Genomic DNA, 20,640 nt, shown 5'->3' on the forward strand with positions numbered 1-20,640 from the left:
CTATGAAGCTTCATCTGATTTTGATTCTCTTTTTGGTAAAATAATTGAACAACCAAGCTTTAGGAAGCTTTCATCTTAGATTACCCACAATTCTGAATCATTAGGCCCTTCATGAAAGTTTGTACAAGCTGGTATGATTCTGTTCAACAGGACTGAGTATGAAGATTTGTGGCAACTACAGCAGACCTATGGACAACACAGGTTTCAACTGCACAGGTCTGTTTACCTGATTTTTTTCACTAAATACATACAACAGTACTTCACGAATGCATTAAGTTGGCTGAATGCATGCATGCAGAAGCAAGGATATGGAGTGACCAACTGGCAAGTTACATATGGATTTCCAATTGCACAGAATCAGCACCCCTAACCCTCATGTTCTTCAAGGGTCAACTATTTTCACCTGTCAGACATATTATCCAGTAGGGTTGAAGCTATCAAAAGCATAGCTATTACACTTTTCTTTACCATTTGTATTCCATAATGATTTCACAGAAGGTGAGGCAGCAGGAAGAAGGCAGGGAGGGTGTAAATTTAGCCACAAACTCTCCATTCACAGAAGGATTTTTAAAGCTTAAAAATGTATATATTTATATATGTATATATACATATATCAGAGAAGGCAATGGCACCCCACTCCCGTACTCTTGCCTGGAAAATCCCATGGATGGAGGAGCCTGGTGGGCTGCAGTCCATGATGTCGCTAAGAGTCAGACACAACTGAGCGACTTCACTTTCACTTTTCACTTTCATGCATTGGAGAAGGAAATGGCAACCCACTCCAGTGTTCTTGCCTGGAGAATCCCAGGGACGGGGGAGCCTGGTGGGCTGCCGTCTATGGGGTCGCACAGAGTCAGACACGACTGAAGTGACTTAGCAGTAGCATATACATATATATCAGTATTACATGCATATTTGTATAATTTTATTTTTAAATGTCAAGATAAAGAGAAAGCAAACTAGAAGACAATTCAATCACTTTGCTTTTAGGGAAAAAATTGATGTATTCTGCTAAATTTTAAGATATTTATTAGATCTGGTAATGCAGAGAGAAAGGCAGAATTCCGATGTTTTTTTCAATAACTGACTTACTAAAAATTATGAGAAAACATGGAAAACTAAGCTATTCCAATTTGCTTGTCAGATTTTGTTTCTTGGTAATAACATGTATTAAGGTATCATTGTTATACATTTTAAGTGGACAATTTGATGAGGTTTGACAAATGTGTATACCTGTGCAAACATCATCCAGATCATGATAGAGAAAACTCCCATAATGCCAGAAACTTCCCTCTGTGCCACAAACCTCCCTGACCCTTACTTGACCCATGCAATCACTGATCTAATTTCTAATACCATTTTGAAACTAATACCACTTTGCTTCTTCGTGTATTAAGAAGAATCTCATACTAAGCATTCTTTTGCATCTGGCTTCTTGCCCTCAACAAAGTCTGCCAATAATGTTATGTGGACTGGCAATTCTTTCATTTTATTGCTGAGTCCATTCAACAGTTTATTCATTCATCTATTGATGGACATTTACATTCAGTTCAGTTCAGTCGCTCTGTCGTGCCCGACTCTGCGACCCCGTGAACCGCAGCACGTCTCATCCTCTGTCGTCCCCTTCTCCTTTTGCATTCAATCTTTCCTTACAGTTATTTGCACATTAAGCTGCAATGAACATGTCAAGAGTCTTGGTGATCACGTTTTTACTTTTCCTTAGTAAATACCTAGAAGTAGAATTTGAGCTATAAGTATATATTTAACTTTATAAAAAAGTGCCAGACTGTTTTCTGAAGTGGTTGAACTTTACATTCTAGCCAACAATGTATGAAGGTTTAAGTTCCTTGCCATATTTTATTTTGGGCAATTTTCATTTACGTTATCTCTTTCTCCATATGCATGCATGTCCGTGCTCAGTCATGTCCTTGGACTGTAGCCAGCCAGGCTTCCCTGTCCATGGTACTTTCCAGGGAGGAATACTGGGGTGGGTTGCCATTTCTTACTCTATTCTACTACAAATGATGAAGTTCTTTGGTTTGTTTTATTGGATTAGCACTTTGACGATGAAGTTTTAAATTTTCAGAGCCAAACATCTCTTTACAGATGAACAAGCTGGAAGTCTAAAGTCAAAACATGACATGAAAAGCAAAATTTTCGCATACTCTGGCTTCATGTGTTCTCAGAAAGATGGATTTTATCCTCAGACTTTTAATGGCAGCCAGTTACCTGAGACTTTACTGTAAGAATTCTTTCAGAGTCCCTGCCGCTGCTTGGATTGTAAAGGCTGCAATAGAAATGTGTTTCTTCACTTCTTTCCAGGCTGAACGAGGATCTGCTTTATTTTCAATATCAAACATAGCATCAAAGATGCCAGGAAATGATTCACCAGCATATTTGTTGTGGCTGCTTGGAGCAAAGATGATGTGCCTAGCAGGAAAAAACAGAGAACAGGCTGAGCTAAAGAGTCCTCACACATTACATTTCACATGCTTTTCCTTTCTCTTTTGTGGTATCTTTGTTAGATCGCATTCATAATGAAATATTGTGTCTCCTCCTGATATCTACTTTTGTTACTCCAAAGTAAAACCTTATGTTGTCGATGTGAGACACTTAGACAATGGTATAATTTTAAGCAAAAAAAGGAGTTGATAAGATGTGTCTAGCAAATCATATCATGTTATCAACCCAAGCAGCTGGAAATAAGCAGATATTTTCCTGCAAGTTACAGGCATTAGTTGTCTAACTGCCTAGACATCCACAAACATCCATAGAGCATGGATAATTTATGGATATTTTAAAATAAGAGATTAAAAAATAATTACATTTGTGTTGCCTTTTTTAGAGATTCCACAACAGTTATTCCCAATACTCTTCAGAATTATAAAGCAACAAGCAAAGTAGCTTATTTTTCAAAAATATCATAATTAGTAAGGATAACGAAGCCCATTCCACAAAGGTAAAGCAGCTATATATGGGTTGCCCACAAAGACACACTTATTTCCAATCTAGAAGGAAAGTCTGCACCTGATTTCCTACTTCATCTCATAAGTAGCTCAGGAGATCAAGAAACTTCTCTCCCCACTGCGTGGAATTCTACCTTGCAGAAAGGAACATATTGGATTAATCACTCTCATCTGGAATTAGGCCTAGACTTCCCTGGTGGTCCAGTAATTAAGGAAATCCACCTGTCAACCTAGGGGACATGGGTTCTAGCCCTGGTCCAGGAAGACTCCACACGCTGTGGGACAACCAAGCCCGTGTGCCACAACTGCTGAGCTCACACTCACTCTTGAGCTTGCATAGCCCAGAGGCCATGCTCCACAATGAGAGAGGCCACCACAATAAGCCCAGGCACCACGACCAGAGTGGCCCCCCTTGCCACAACCAGAGAAAGACTGCTCTCAGCAATGATGACCCAGCACAGACAAAGTAAATTAAAGGCAGCTGCGGGTGGCCAGGGGCAGTGCTTCAGATCCCTTCTTTTTTTTTTTTTTTTTAAAAAAAAGTAATTAGGCCTAACAGTCAAACCCTAGAGCTGCTTCAGAATGTAAAGCTACTATATGACAAAATATAGAACTCTCTGTAAGATTTAATGATCAAAGACATTTATAATGACATCATTTAGATTTCCCAGAGTATATCAGGATTTATTGCTTTGGCTCTTGAATTTTAGCATGGCCTTAAGTGGATCATCCTTAATGAAACAAGTATGCATGCTGAACTGTTTATAAACATTAATAGTCTGACCTACATATAAGCTGAGATACTAGAGATACAGGTCACAGGTATTCCTTAGTACATATGCCATCTTCTGGAGAACTGTAGAGGGAGAGTATTGTACAATATTATTGATTCAAGAATTAAGAAAACCTGATAAAATTGTAAATGAGGGGTTTCCTTAATTTTTCTTCTTATCATCAGTGTATAGAAACACCATAGGTTCCTGTACATGGATTTTGTGTCCTATAACTTTACAGATTTCATTTATTCTAATATTGGGTTGGCCAAAAGGTACATTTGAGTTTTTCCATAGACCTTTCAGAAAAACCTGAATGAACTTTTTGGCCAACCCAACAGTTTATTTGTGGAATCATTAGGATTTTCTTCTGCAATAGTGAGTTACTTCTTCCTGATTTGGATGTCTTTGTTTATTTTTCCAAACTGCTATGGCCAGGACTTCCAATACTGCGTTGAATAAAAATGGTGAGAGTGGGCAAACTTGCTTTGTTCCTGATCTTAAAGGAAATGCTTTGGGGTTCTCACCATTGAGCATAAAGGCAGCTGTGGTTTTGTCATAGATGGGCTATGTTATATTGACACATATTGCCTCTGTATCTAGGTTGTTGAGACTTTTTTCTCTTTAATCAGCCTTGCCATGGCACGTGGAATCTAAGCTCCCTGATGAGAGAATGAACACGTGCCCCTCTAGAGGGAGCGTGAAGTTTTAACCACTGGACCACCAGGGGGGTTCCACTGTTCCTGTTAACACCTTTTTTGACATGTTAATTACAGCTTGTCTTAGGGTGGGTATCTTTTGAGTTCATCTTATTCGCACTCTCTGGGTTTCCTGATCTGGATGTCTGTTTCCTTCCCCAGGTTAGGGATGTTTTCAGTTCCTTCTGGAACCTCTATAAGACACACATTGTTCCACCTGATGTTGTCCCAGAGTTGTCCCTTCAACTGTCATCACTTTTATTTTTTATTTTATTTTTTTTAATTAATTAATTTATTTTTAATTTTTACTTTACAATTCTGTATTGGTTTTGGCATAGATTGACACTGTCATCACTTTTAAAAAACCCTTCTTACTTTTTGTTGCTCTGTGAGTTCCACTGCCTGTGTTCCAAGTCACTGTTTCTTCTGCTTCGTCTAGTCTGCTAGTGAACCTGTCCAATGCATTTCTCAACTGCATTAACGTACTCTTTCTTTTAACTCCACGCTTTCTATTTGGTGCATGTGTGCCAAGTCACTTCAGTCATGTCCAGCTCTTCATGACACTATGGACTGTAGCCCGCCAGGCCCCTCTGTCCACGGAATTCTCCAGGCAAGAATCTTGGACTGGGTTACCGTGCCCTCTTCCAAGGGATCTTCCTGACCCAGAGACTGAACCCACATCTCTTGCATCTCCTGCACTGGCAGGCAAGTTCTTTACCACTAGTACCACCTGGGAAGCCTAAAAACCCGTGCCTTGGGATGAAGCTCTGAGACAAGCCAACAGGCTTCTTTTACAGAAAGATGGGCTGTGTTTCAGTCTGCCATCTGTGCAGTGACTGCAGGTGGTAGCCTCCCATGTACTGACTCTGAGATCATCATAACCCTGTGGGACCAAGCAAAGCAATCCTGTCTGGCCACCAGAGCCAGGGGATCAGGGCACCCCTCGGGCAGCAGCCACAGAAGCTGAGGCACCAGACATCTCTAAGAGCTCCCCCGAGAGATGCTGGCTTCTTGGACCATGGCAGAGAGACAGCATGAAGACAGCACCGCCCTCCTGGGTCTCTGCTTTACAGCCAGCACTTACATGGGTAGAATCAGAGTCCTGCCCCTCAGCCTGGATCTGTGCTTACAGGATTATAGGCCTCCTTTCCCAGAATACAGCCCCTGGGTCTGTTGCCTCTCTTTTCCTATCTACCCCCTTGAGAGTTGCAAGCATACTTCCCTCTGGTCACCAGAGTCAGAAAATGTAGAGGTGTCTCCAGTAGCAGCTTCAAAAATCGGAGGGCCAGAAAAGGGTATAAGCTCCCTTCTGAGAGAGGGTCAAGCTGGAGTGAGGCAGAGGAGGAGCAGAGAGCGCTTCCACCAGCCTTCACTACCTGAGGGCAGCCCTGCAGACTTCTAGAAGCATGTCGGAGTGAAACCCTGATGTTCAGGCCGAAGCTCTTGGCCAGGCAAAGGAGCCTCTTCCTCAGAAAGACCCGGGGTGTGTATCAGTCTGCTCTCTGGCAAGAACTGTCTCTCCAATTGTTACAGCCCTATAGGATTCAGGAATGCAAGCCCCCCTCACCCTCCCAACTTGGAGCCAGGCAATCAAGGAGTGTCTACCGGTGACAGCTGGAAAAACCAGGACACCAGATGCAGAAGCCAGAGTATCAGCACATGCAGATAAAAGCTTCCCTCTGGAGATACTGGCACTCTGGAGCTCAGCAGAGGGACTGCATGAAGACCATTGCCTTCGGGGAGGAAGAGGGGAAAGATGGTGCCCACAGCCTCAGCAAGGCAGAGGAAGAGCAGAGTACCGACCACCCTCCACCCCAGAGAGGGTCCCTGTCCCTCGAGCCAGTGCTTGAAGATCAACAAATGAACCTCTTTCACATAGCATCCGGGGGATACTCAAGGGCTGCTTCTGTGCTGGGGCCGGTGGCAGGTGATCTAGCGGAGTTCTTTTGGCCCGAGCCATTTCTAGCCTCTGTGCATCCCTTTGGTCTCATGGATGCAACCTCGTTGGTTCTCAAGGCCAGATATCGGGGAGGCTCACCCTCAGGCGCAGGTCAGGTGGCTCGTTTGGGGACAATGAGCCAGAGGGAAGCTTTGCTCCCCAGAGGGAAGCTCCGGGTCTGTGAGCTCCCTCCTGACGGTCGGTTGCCACAACCACACAATGGAGTGGGGTTTGTGGTGAGACTGGGCAGTAGCCGCCTCTACCCCTTTCACACCCACACGGCCTTCTTCTCCTTCGCCTGACGTGGAGGACCTGCTCACTTAGTTTTCAGGATTTTTGTTTTTTTCCCAGAGGAAACCATTCCATCTGTGGCTGTCGATTCTGTGTCTGGGAGCGGTGAGGTCTGCATCGCCGTACCCTGCCGTCTTGAACTGCCTCTCCCTCACTTTAGAATACAGCCTTCATGTTCAATGAACAGGTCCCAATATATATTTTAAATTGGAGGACAGTTTGTCAGCTACTTAATCAAATTTAAAATGTTTAACCTTTTGACCCTGAAATCCCAGGTACTGATTCTAGAGATATTAAATGTTCAAGTAGGTCTTGGGGACATTTTATAGCAGTACTTTTCTAACAGTAAATAATTGGGGGAAAAACAAATTAATTAAAAACTCAATAAGGACTAAAAATTTACACATGCAAGCCATATAATGGAAAACAATGAAACAGATGAGAATAGCTAAAACTATATATACTGACACAGAAAAACCTCTAAGATAAATTGTTACCCAAAAAGGCAGTTGCAAGGTGATATATGGTCCCATTTATGTAAATACAAATGAATAAATAAACAACCAAATGTGTACTTAACTGCATTCAAAATTTAACACCAAACTCTCATCTCTGATTGTCTCTGAAGGAAATAACAGAAACATCTAGGTGTAGGCACTGCCCCTTTTTATTCTATGGAACTCCATACAGCCTGAATTTGAAAATGAGATATTCTGCTTATAAATCATATAAATTGAAAATATATATATAAAGATGGACTCATAGGCAAAAAAAGATTAATCTATAAATTGGCTTTCAATCTTTGGTTTATGTAAATACTTAACTGATGGCTGCTATTTTATTTGTATCAATAAACATTTATCTTCACAATATGTAAGATTTTATAAAAACCGCAACTATTGTGCTAGCTTCAGCAACACACAAACTAAAAACAGCAACTATGTACCCAGTGTATCCCTCTCTGAGCTAAATTTTCTGCAAGCATTAAATCTATAAGCCTATGGGGTATAAGCACAGTAATCTCCTTCTACCGCTGAGGAATCTGAGTCTTGGAGAAGTAATTTGCCCAGCTGACACTTGGTATTTAGCAGAGATGGGTTCTAAAGGCCTAGGATTATAATCAGTTAAATGTTAACACTAATTACTAATATTTATAAGAAATACAATAGGTAGAGCTACCTTTTGTTTGTGTAACTTGACTATAAACAGCCTTGTAAAATAGCTTGTTATCACCCTCTTAATTCAGATGAGCAGGCCCTAGATATTTGCTGTAAAATCACACATGTGCCAAGTGGACTAGAACATAGATTTCTGACTCTAGGGCCTTTCTAATTTTTGCCAAGGAACCACAGCTTAAAAGGCACTTTGAAAAACTGGAGACTATCCACAAGCAGCCAAGACACTGAGAAAAAAGTACAATTCTTTACGGGAAACTATGGCACCCATCTTCTGAAACCCTAAATTCTATATGGAAATAGATCGAGACTATTCTACTTGACTTGGAGAGCAGTACAAGGTCAGAGGGAGAAAATTATGGGGAAATATATCTTTATGATGAAAACTTTCTATTAAGTAGATCTTTCTTGTAATTGAATGAACTTTCTCATGTGGTAGCAAGTCTCCCATCACTGGAAGATTCAAACAGCAGCTGGATAACCACTTTCCTGAAATCCTACAGAAAAGATTCATGTAGAAAATTGAACCACATGAGCTATAAGATCCCCTTTAAGATTCTTTTAGATTTTGTCACAAAGAGTCTTTTTCAACTATCATTTGCCATTTATATCTGTAGCAAAGCAATACAGGATATGAAGTTAACTTTTCTGATATTATAGATTACACTATTATGGGACTTCCCTGATGGCCCAGTGGTTAAGAATTAGCCTTGCCATGAAGGGGACAGGAGTTCAGTCCATGGTGGGGGAACTAACAGCCCACGTGTTGTGGAGCAATGAAGCCTACAGCGCCCACGTGCTCCTGAGCCTGTGTGGCACAACTGGAAAGCCCGTGTGCACAGACAAAGGGCCTGCATGACAGAACTGAGACCCAGCCCAGCGGAATAAATGAAAAAAAAAGTATACCGTCTTGCATGCACGCTAAGTCACTTCCGATGTGTCCAACTCTTTGCGATGCTATAGACTGTAGCCACCAGGCTCCTCTGTCCATGGGATTCTCCAGGCAAGAACACTGGAGTGGGCTGCCGTGCCCTCCTCCACGGGATCTTCCCGACCCAGGGATCAAACCCCCGTCTCCTACGTCTACCTGCACCGGCAGGCAGGTTCCTCACCACCAGCGCCACCCGCATAATCTCACCCGTGTTTCCTTCAGTATACATATCCACTTTCCACTCATCTCACAGTAGTTTAGAGCAGACCTCGGGTATGCTGGTTTGGCTCAGAGTGACATGCTTGCTGTCCTTTAGTGCAATACCTGTTGCCTCCTTACCTATAGAATGGCCTCCCTGGTAAACCAAGAGGATCAACGAATGCTCTTTCAAGAAACATCAGCTGGTCATTCATGATTCTCACTGCTATGGGGCTTTCAGAATAAAAAAATAAATAATTAAAACCCTTACCATGAAGCCATATTTTAAACTATTAAACAAGGATAAGACATGGGGAAAATAAACTTCTAAATCATAGACTTTTAAGAAAATGAATATTAAATACCCAGGCTCATATGGTAAGCTGCATATAACAGCAGGCATATCTTTCTATTATTTATAATAGGCAAAGAGACTGATTGGGAAATGGTTTGATTTCTTTTTCAAGACCACAGACTTTCCCGAAAGAAGTGAAAGACATTTTTAATTCTTTGTAGGAGAGCCAGGACCCCTGCAAAGACAGAGAGCGTGGACTGCCAAGCTGTTCTTGATAAGTCATTCAGTTCCACCATGGAGCAAAGTAGCAGAATAAAGGCTGAACAACACAGAATGAAGGTAGTTTGCAGGAGTCTCCAAGTGGGGAGAGAGACAGCTGTACCTTGTGGGTAGGGAGCCCCTTCCACACTTGGAATCTGCCAACTTAATCTTTTGGGATTCTGCACAAGTTCCCTAGGTTGTCCTACAACCCCAGGGAGAGAGAAAGGCCCCTCACAATCACTGACACAGCTTTCTGCCTGGATGGTAGGTGGGAGACCTTGTTTGAATGAATTTTTAAAATATTAAGAAAAGTGATATGAACTGTGAGGTGATGCAGTTTATGCTTGAATAACGCTTTGAGTATAACTCAAATTATTTTTCAACTTTCGAATGGTAAGAGGTTAAAGGACATGCAAAAAAAAAGTATAAGAAAGAATTTCTACACTGTTCACAGGACTATTTGGGACTGTAGTAAAATCGGTTACGAATGCACTTAAACCTGCAGAATTATGAATTAGCAGCAGCAGTCAGAATTCTTACCATGCAAACTTCAAAAGACATGTCTCCTTAGCCCCCGCCATGGGATGAGTTTTTTATCTTTCAACAGCAACGTGCCTCAAACTTTAATGTGAATACAACTACCTGGAGAGTCTACTGCAGAATTCTAACTCAGCGGGTCTGGCACGAGCTCTGATATTCTGCCTTTCTAACAAGCTCCCGGGTGAGGCTGATGCTGCTGGTAGGAAGACCATAATCTGAGTAGCAGTGATTCTGAATTGAATGCTTCTATGAGGGCACACAGTTCATTCCACTAACCACATTGCTTTTAAAACAGTAGATAGCTTTACATTTGAAACTTACTTATTCAGATCAACTTGTGAAAGTCTTCTGTGGAAATCTGAAGCGGCTTCCGAGAAGTTTTTCACAGCAGAAAATAAGGGCTCTTAAAAAAAAGAAGAATAGAGGCGAAATTATTAAGCACCAGTCCTTCATATTTCAGCTTCACTTTCCCGCCATTCCCATGCTAGCTTGCTCAATAGGTACTGAAACTATTTTTCTACTGAGTCTTCTTGCAGATCCTTGGAATGTATTAGGATATCTTGTAACAAAGAAATAATGTATAAAATTGAAAATGGCAAAATTGGTTCTGAAGGAAATAATAAATTTCAAGAGTCTAGGACATAAAAACTCCTCAATTTATCAGAAACTCAGCATTCATTTACTTATTCTTTCAATACATATTTATTGGGACAACTGTATGCCAGACACTATAAATGAGCTTCATTCCTATAATTATTACAGAATAAAATAATGTCATTTTTAGTTTTTAAGTAGTACATTTAAGATCTTATTTAAGGCAACCTGTGACAGACAAGCTGATACATTTAAACTCTGAGAACTGGGGTCCAGTTTGGTCTAATCAATCTTTAGTTCCCAAAATTTCTAAGAAAAGGGATTAGGAAAGTGTATCATATTTTTAATAACAACCTGTTCATCATTTTTCATCTTTTCTAAACTGGACACTATCATACATTATTGATTTGCTTCTTGCATGAATCCTATAATGCAGGGATTCAATATTCATTTTACAGATAAAGTACTACAGCTCCAGACATGGGATCTCTGTGAGACTACAAAGCTGGAAGTAATGCATTCAGTATAAGTACATTCAATAGAAGAAATAAGGTCTTTTTTTGGCCTTCAATTATTGTTGCTGCTTTTAATATTATGTACAAATCAAACAATCTAATAGTAGATATTATGAAAGCTAAGGGAAAAGAGTGTTGAAGAAACTTTAAATTTCAAATGAAACACAAAAAGTCAAAATATTAATAGAGAAAAATCAAAACGTGTCCCTAGGATTTAGTGGCACAAGTAAATGAAACCTTTGGAAAGAGCAGTTTTCGTGGAGTCTTAGGAACGTAAGACAATGCAACGAGCTGATAAACAGTATGTGGAGAACTGTACATCCATCTGTCCCTCAACTTTGTACACAGTCCTCCTGCTGCAACTGTTTAATCTGTCTCTCAGTTGGACCCTACATAATAAAAATTCGTAAAGGCTAATTCACCAGAAAGAAAGTGGGGCGTTTACGAAGAGAAATAGATGCTGGGCAGCCATAGGACTCCCATCCTCCTTCAGGCTCTGCTTATTTCTTCATCTCATGTCTCTTCATTTTCCCCATCACTGCAGTGACTGTACACTCATAAGGATGTAAGCACCATTTTCTAAATTTTTCTTTGCTTCAATTTCTAGATCTTAGTATTCCTGCTAAATCTCTTTCTGAAGATTACTAATTGCTATGTAATTATATTCAGAAGCCATTACTGACCATCCAGTACTCATTTTCAGGGCCCTTATAGTACTCTCCGTGTATCCCTCTAATAGCTTATCTCCTGTGTTTGGTCTTCTCCTTCTCCATGAGAATATAAGCTCCGTGAGGACAATGACTATTTCTTAAACTTCTTTCTATCTTCCAGGAAATAACAGAGCAGTTGGTACACAGTAGACACTCAGTAAGTGTTTGTTAACTTTGATATATACAAAGAATATGTACTCACAGAATAGTAAAAGAGAATGGCTACAATAACACAGTAATAATAGCTAACATTATGAACACTGTCTGTCACGATTATCTATGTACCAACCAACTGAATCTCCACAACAATCTTGGAAACATATTTTCCTATTTTATTCACAATAAAACGGACAGTAGAGGTGTTAAGTAACTTTCCCAAGGTCTGACAGTGACTAAATATTAAAGCCAGGATCTGAGCCAGGAAACTACTTCAAGACACAGTGCTTAACGCTCCTACACTACGCTGTGCTATAATAAATTTCATCACTGCTTCGCAAGAGAGACTTGGTGTGAAACAGCAACCACAAAAAGGCAAGATAGAAAAGGAAGGAATGCTGAAAACTATGTAAAAAAATCCTCCATGTAGGAAAACACTAATAGGTAAATGCTGTAATAATAATGGTAGTAATTATAATACATATATGTAGTGGAATTTGTGGCTTTCTCTACTTCCCCATCTTTCTGTAATATTGTTACACTATAATAGTATTGTACTTATAACAATAAAAGCTTTTTTAAAGGCAGCAATATAGGGAAAATATTTATCAGCCCAGTGTTTGCAGTGCAAACTTAGCACAATGGATTCATCTGACACATATCAAACTAAATGGCACTGTTTAATAGGTGTTTAAAATTCTTTGTCTAGAAGTCAGGATGGGGAAATGAAGCGGGGATAAATTCTAGGATGAAACTGTATGCACTGACGACAGGAGATGATATTTTAAAGCTCTAACTTCATGACTGTAAAATACCTGCCAAACCATTTCTTACCAAATGATACTCCATGGCTTCTACATGCTTGCTCATGTTTCCTGGATGAATTATAGATACTCCTTGCATAGTTTCCCAAAGTTTTTGCATAGTCTTGAATATTGAAAGGAATGACTTTAGCGTCTGCAAGCTCATAAACCAATGCTCCTCGTAGCTGAGCCACAGCAAGCTGCTTTTTAAACGTGGGGTCATAAAACTTCTCTACCAACTCAAATGTCTCATAAATTGTATGGTACATTGGATAGCTGCTGTAAGTATCTGTTTTCTGGGGAAAAAAAAAGGTGGGGAGGGATCAAGTACAGAAAAGTATTAAATATTCAAATTATAATATTTTATGAAATTATAAAATGCTTCCATTAAAAAACATAACCATATGGTACCCTGACTTTCATCACAATGAAGGAAAAACTTAAGGCTAATTCACTAAGACTTCACCATGAAATGTTCGCCAACTTAAAATTTTACCATTATTCACTTAGTAATTCATATAATCTTCATTCAAAATACTGCTTCTTGAAAATTTTCCTCATAGCTTTGCTGACAACTAAGGAGTACATACTCAAATTGAATATCAGCACAGTTAGAAATTATCTATCAACTGAGAATGAAAGGTTCTGTGCAGCTCAGTTATTGATAATAACTGGAGGGTTATTCAGCTGACGCTTTAACAACATGGGTTTGAACTGCAGGGGTTCACTTATACACAGATTTTTTTTTCAATAAATACGTACTACAGTACGACAGGATCCCAGATGTAAAGTTACACATGATTTTCAACTTCTCCAGGGGTTAACACCCCTGTCTCCTGAGTTGTTTAAAGGTCAGCTATACATTTAAGCCCTTCGCCTGCATTCCCAAGCAATGTATATCCACATGCCACCTAATGTTTGTTACAAAATTAAGGATTATCATTATAAACAAATTGTTACAGGGTGGTACTCTATGTAAATAGTTTTGACCACTTAGATCTGCTTTTCGTAACGTTAATTTACCTATCTGCTTTTCTGATATAAACCTATCATTCTTACTGCTTTTAATATCACTGAAAGGAATCCCTGTATCTATCTCCTTCCATTTACCTAACATTCTGCTTTTAATCTGCATTGTCTTAGAAACCAGATCACTTTGTTCAGAATGATGACAGAGTATAAAAGTGAACAGGCTTTGAAAGAGGGTAAAGTGCCTCTCTTTTCTTTTTTTAAAGGGAGCTTTAATGAGGTGTAATTTAATAACATTCATCAGTGTTAAGTGTATAGTGTGGTGAGTTTTTGTTTTTGTCTTTTGATTTTTAAAAGAAAATTTTTGGCTATGCCACATGGCATGTGGGATCTTTATTCCCTGACCAAGGATCTAACCTGTGCACCCTGCAGGGGAAGCATGGAGGCTGATTGATGGGAATTCCCAAAAGTACATCTCTTATGAATGAAGTGTAATGAGTAGCAGTATACCAATTTACGCCCTTATTTTGGGTTATTCTGCAGCTCTTTTCGCTTACTTCCCTGTTCTTAGTTGTATTCTGGATAGTCAAATTTGCAAGGGATATGTATTCTAGACAAGCATGATGTTGGTGTATTGCACTTATCAGAAAATTAGTAAAATCTCTGACAAACCTAAGTGTACTGATGTAATCTTCAGAATGACTTATGACATAACTTATAACATAGACAAAAATAGTGTAGGTTTGCATAACTCATATACTTGCATACCATCAATGTGCTTGACATGCAATGGGGCAGATCAGAAAAGAATTAAATTTTCCAACAACACATGCATCAGAAGGATGCAAACCTCTTGGCAGCGATAACCAGCTAAGCACCTGGCATTACTCTGTCAATTACCACTTCACTGAATAACCCTGGCAGTGAACATTCACAAAATAACACAAATTATTCCCCAGTCTATCTACAGTGGGACCTGCAGTCTAGCTCTACCCCTGGCATTCTTCCCAGGGCACAGTGCCCGGTGCCCAACAACTAAATGACAGAACTCCTAACAAAAAGAATGTGGATTAAGTGCTATGTCCAAAATAAGGAGAAGGCAATGGCAACCCACTCCAGTACTCTCGCCTGGAAAATCCCATGGACGGAGGAGCCTGGTGGGCTGCAGTCCATGGGGTCACTAAGAGTCGGAGACGACTGAGCAACTTCACTTTCACTTTTCACTTTCATGCATTGGAGAAGGAAATGGCAACCCACTCCACTGTTCTTGCCTGGAGAATCCCAAAGAAAATGGCTTACCATATTCTTAGTGTAACGGACTCTTCCTGAAGCAATCCCAAGTCTCTGAAAATAAGCTTCAAAATCACTTCCAGATCCCAGCTTGCTGATTCTAAATGTAAAATATAACACACACACATGAAGAAATAAATGCAAAAATAGATAATATAAATAGATGGGACAATGAATCCTGTCCCAACAACTTCAAGGAACTGCATGGTACATTTATAAAAATTAAAAAACATATACCACCCTCAAGAAAACTTTCCTATGAAGATCCCCTGCGGTGGGAAATGGCAACCCATAACCAGCATTCTTGCCTGGAAAATATCATGGACAGAGGGGCCTAGAGGGCTACAGTCCACGGGGTTGCAAAGAGTCGGACCAGACTTAGCAACTAAACAACAACAACACCCTGACGATATGCTGATTTTAAATAATGAAAATTTTTTTATTCTTTAAAATAATAACAAATAAACTTTAATTTATTTTAAAATTTAGAAAATAAAGTTGATTAAAATGTGGAAAAAAAAGAACTTTCTTATTACATCTGTTTATACCTAATGATAAAACTATAAATCCATACTGACTATAACCAGAGTCGAGCAGTGACACCAAATTTGGCAACCTGGTAACTATGGCCTCAGTATTCATGGTATTTTTTGAGGGAAAAACAAATAATAAGATATGATCTCTGCCCTCAGAGAACTGTGGTCTAGTATGAAAACTGCCATGAGAAAGTCTACATTTAAGATCATGAAGACTCTAAATGTGCCCTAGTATATTTCAGAAATAAATCTAATTATATTTCTTTGCATATAATTAAGAAGCCACTATATACATACATATATATTTATATAATGTAATGACATAGAAGATTTTCACTCAAAATGATGTCAGTAAAGCAGAATATAAAATTATGTAGACATTAAGCACCTAACTATATACTTCTAAACTATTAGATGTGTTTTTGAGATTGAGACCTTGGAATGTTTTTTAATCTTTTACTTTCATGTTTTTCTTATTTCTGAATAAGCAAATAAAACATAATGAAGATACATTTAAACTCTCACAAGGCTTATTTGGTATAAATTGTCACCAACAGCTGGTTTTAGAAATAGCATAGCAGTTAAAAAAAATATATAAATACAAAATAAGTGCAAGACAGCTATTGTATAAATGAGAAGTAAAAATTAATTCTCACATAAATTCTAAACTAACTACAGGTAAAGACATAACTTGGTGACTGCTGATAATACACCTTAATAAATTTAGAAAGAAATAACCCATCATTTTTTTACTTCATCATAACCATTTGAAGTTATATTTATTAATATATTTAATACATATAATTCATGTGCTCAGCCATACCTGATTCTTTGTGACCCTATGGACTGTAGCTAGCCAGACTCCTCTGTCCATGGAATTTTCCAAGCAAGAATACTGGAGTGGGCTGCTGTTTCCTCCCCTAGGGGATCTTCCCAACTCAGAGATCAAACCTGCATCTCTTGTGTCTCCTGCTTTGGCAGGGTGTCTACCTGGGAAGCCCTTATTTAATACATACCTGAATGTAATTGTATACAAGAATGCAAAGTAATACCTAATAATCTTTTACTAAATATTTGCAAAAATATTCTCAAATCGTTGAGACATCTGAGAATTGCATGTCTGGAGAAACAAGGAGCAAAAGGGAACTCAACTGATCCTGTAGCAGAAAACGTGCATGCAGATGATTTACCTAGGCAAAGTTTTGCTTTCTGACGAAGGGTCCTTTTCTAACCAGCTTTCAAACAGAGATTTACTCTCAAAACCATCATCAGGGCTGGAGATCTGAAAAGATAAGTCAAATACTAAGAAAAGAGACAGAACAATTACATTTTTGCCAATATTTAACCACATGTTATTTCACATCAACTTCTACCTTTATCTACATGAACATTTGTGCATTATACTCTTTATAGAAAAATGTGCTTTTGCAAATGTCAGGGGAAAAAAAAATCCCAGCCCAAACTCCTATTCATTTATAATTTGTACTAGTTAGTAACCTGGCCATGTACTTAGGAGATTGTCCAAGACAATCTACAATGAGGCCTTAGAACAGCAGACAGACATTAAAGAACTGAGCTTGAAACTGTCAATGAGTCCTGGTTTTGCAGGGCAGGTGGGGTGAAAAGGAGCAGTTAATTTCAGAAAGTCTGTGTTTAAACAATGTTGGAATTTAATGGGTTTTAATAAGCTACATGACCTCAGGTTTCTAGTTGGGAACTGTAAGAACTTATGTAGGGATACACACACATTTTTTATTACCCTCATTAAACATATACTTATAAACATATACCCTCTGTTCCTTTCTCCACTCTAAGTATCACCAATTTAGAAAACAAGAGTTATTTACTGTCCATCGGAAAAAATTAAGACACATCTATTACATACCTCTTTTGTCAGTTTATACACCAATTGATGAAGAAGGGGTGTACAGTCAACTCTGAGAGTGTAATTACCTGAAAAATACACAAGACATATAAAGTATTTTAATACTTCCAAATGAAACTCCAATCTATATTTAAGTCTAACTTTATTTTCCAAGTACAAACAAGATACTATAAACTTCAGATTGAACGCATCATTCCCAGAGAATTAAAAATAGGGTGGAAACATGGAGAAGGAAATAGCAACCCACTCCAGTGTTCTTGCCTGGAGAATTCCATGAGAGGAGACTGGTGGGCTACAGTCCATGGGGTTGCAAAGAGTCAGACATGACTGAGCGACTAACACTTTCACACTCAGGATGGAATTTCTAGCTCCGAGTCACCCTTGGGGAACTGCATCATTTTGCAGTGCTTTGTGTAAAAATAAAGACTATTATTTAAGACAACAACAACAACAACAAAAATAGGAAATAATTTCTTCATTGGCGAAAGAGGCTGCAGGACCCACTTAGGACACTGGAGTTTGCTAAGGGGGCAGTTCCCACAGTAACAGTGAGAGTCGTTCTTCAGTAAGGCAGTATCACTTAGGGGGACTTTGGCAAAGGAAGGGGTAAGGCCACAGCATTCATTCTCTTCATTCATAGTTCCCCAACCAGGGATCAAACCCAGGTCGACAGCAGCGTAAGCATGGCATCCTAACCACTGGACCACCCCAGGGAATTCCCTCATTCATTTAATACAATCGTATACAGCAGACATTAGACCAGACCATGCCAGTAGCTAGTAAGTGTGCTCTGACATTTATCTAGAAATAATAATACAAAGGCTAGAGATACAAATGTCACATACTAGAGTCAAAAGGAAGTGTGTAGATTTTGCTCCCTTCAAATCTGTTTCATTACATTCAGGAAGTATTTCTGTATAAAATATTCTGTAAAATATTTCTTCTGAAATATTTTAGTCCAATCCTTTTACTATCTCCACATGAAGAAGGTAATGACATAACAGAGATTTTCTTTTCCTTTTTTTGGGACCTCAAGTAATTCAATGTTATTCGATATAAAGTTTAACTACCCTCTAAAATAATCTTCAAAACACATAGTGTTTTTAATAAAAAATATTCTTTTAAAAAAAAAACTTATTTTAAAGCCAAGTAACAATGTTGTGATAATTCAGGTGGACAGCAAACACGATCAACCATACATACACATTTATCCATTCTCCCCCAAACTCCCCTCCCATCAATGCTGCTAAATACTAGTAATTCAAAATAGGCAAATAAAGAAACATAAAGAAATTAGGATCAATCATTTAGTTATGATTCATTTGAATTATAACGATTTTCTCTCTAGTAAAATGGAAACATAAAGAAATTAGGATCAATCATTTAGTTATGATTCATTTGAATTATAACGATTTTCTCTCTAGTAAAATGGAAAATGAAGATCTTGAGGTATCTCATAGGAAGAGGAGAACCTTGGTTTACAAACTGAATGTACAGACTTAAATGATGGTATACTATTATTATATAATAACAATCAAAAATAAAATTTACCTTCTATAGATGAATCTGAATTGATATAAGCAACGCTTCGCTCCTGGAGTGTTTTTACATTCTCCTATAGTTGAAGCAAAGTTGTTACTTAACTCACAGCATTTTGTGGGAATATAAACAAAATAGATTAATGTTTTTGACAATAATTTCTGAGAAAATGCTGTTAACTGGTTGGTTGACAACACTGATACATTTAAAACAAGAAAAGCATTATGATGCTTAGTTACTGTTTATAGCAATAGCAGTGAGCCCTGAGGCCAAAGTATTTTGAGAGTACAGTTCCTTCATGCCCTGAGAGTGAATAAAAGAAAGGCAATGCCAAAGAATGTTCAATCTACCACACAATTGCACTCATCTCACACACTAGTAAGTAATGCTTAAAATTCTCCAAGCCAGGCTTCAACAAGACGTGAACCATGAACTTCCAGACGTTCAAGCTAGTTTTAGAAAAGTCAGAGGAACCAGAGATCAAATTGCCAACATCCACTGGATCATCAAAAAAGCCAGAAAAACATCTATTTCTGCTTTATTGACTATGCCAAAGCCTTTGACTGTGTGGATCACAATAAACTGTGGAAAATTCTAAAAGAGATGGGAATACCAGACCACTTGACCTGCCTCTTGAGAAACCTGTATGCAAGTCAGGAAGCAACAGTTAGAACTGGACATGGAACAAGACTGGTTCCAAATACGAAAAGGAGTACGTCAAGGCTGTATATTGTCACCCTGCTTATTTAACTTATATGCAGAGTACATCATGAGAAACGCTGGGCTGGAAGAAACACAAGCTGGAATCAAGATTGCCAGGAAAAATATCAATAACCTCAGATATGCAGATGACACCACTCTTATGGCAGACAGTGAAGAAGAACTAAAGAGCCTCTGGGTGAAAGTAAAGGAGGAGAGTGAAAAAGTTGGCTTAAAGCTCAACATTCAGAAAATGAAGATCATGGCATCCGGTCCCATCACTTCATGGCAGGTAGATGGGGAAACAGTGGAAACAGTGGCTAACTTTATTTTTCTGGGCTCCAAAATCACTGCAGATGGTGACTGCAGCCATGAAACTAAAAGACGCTTACTCCTCGGAAGGAAAGTTATGACCTACCTAGACAACATATTAAAAGCAGAGACGTTACTTTGCCAACAAAGGTCTGTCTAGTCTAAGCTATGGTTTTTCCAGTGGTCATGTATGGATGTGAGAGTTAGACTATAAAGAAAGCTGAGCTCCAAAGAATTGATGCTTTTGAACTGTGGTGTTGGAGAAGACTCTTGAGTGTCCCTTGGACTGCAAGGAGATCCAACCAGTCCATCCTAAAGGAGATCAGTCCTGGGTGTTCACTGGAAGGACTGATGTTGAAGCTGAAACTCCAATACTTTGGCCACCTGATGCGAAGAGCTGACTCATTTGAAAAGACCCTGATGCTGGGAAAGATTGAGGGCAGGAGGAGAAGGGGACGACAGAGGATGAGATGGTTGGGTGGCATCACCAACTCAATGGATATAGGTTTGGGTGGACTCTGGGAGTTGGTGATGGACAGGGAGGCCTGGCGCGCTGTAATTCACG

At 39.1% G+C, this 20,640-nt stretch overlaps 1 protein-coding gene across 1 annotated transcript in view; it reads right to left on the reverse strand.

Moving 5' to 3' along the window:
- Positions 1–1,048: 1,048 nt before the first annotated feature.
- NAALAD2 (N-acetylated alpha-linked acidic dipeptidase 2) overlaps positions 1,049–20,640 on the reverse strand; it is a 51,041-nt gene continuing 31,449 nt past the window's right edge. The window contains exons 12-20 of the mRNA XM_040256512.1: positions 19,077–19,140; positions 17,526–17,593; positions 16,831–16,922; positions 15,114–15,204; positions 12,877–13,141; positions 10,389–10,470; positions 9,113–9,205; positions 2,230–2,430; positions 1,049–2,123 (exon numbers count right to left, since the gene is read on the reverse strand). Of these exons, the coding sequence (XP_040112446.1) occupies positions 2,238–2,430; positions 9,113–9,205; positions 10,389–10,470; positions 12,877–13,141; positions 15,114–15,204; positions 16,831–16,922; positions 17,526–17,593; positions 19,077–19,140 (948 nt within the window). The 3' untranslated portion in view covers positions 1,049–2,123; positions 2,230–2,237. The remainder of the gene's footprint in view (positions 2,124–2,229; positions 2,431–9,112; positions 9,206–10,388; positions 10,471–12,876; positions 13,142–15,113; positions 15,205–16,830; positions 16,923–17,525; positions 17,594–19,076; positions 19,141–20,640) is intronic.

This window comes from Oryx dammah, unplaced genomic scaffold, assembly GCF_014754425.2.
Source record: "Oryx dammah isolate SB20612 unplaced genomic scaffold, SCBI_Odam_1.1 HiC_scaffold_15, whole genome shotgun sequence".
Classification (NCBI taxonomy): Eukaryota; Metazoa; Chordata; class Mammalia; order Artiodactyla; family Bovidae; genus Oryx; species Oryx dammah.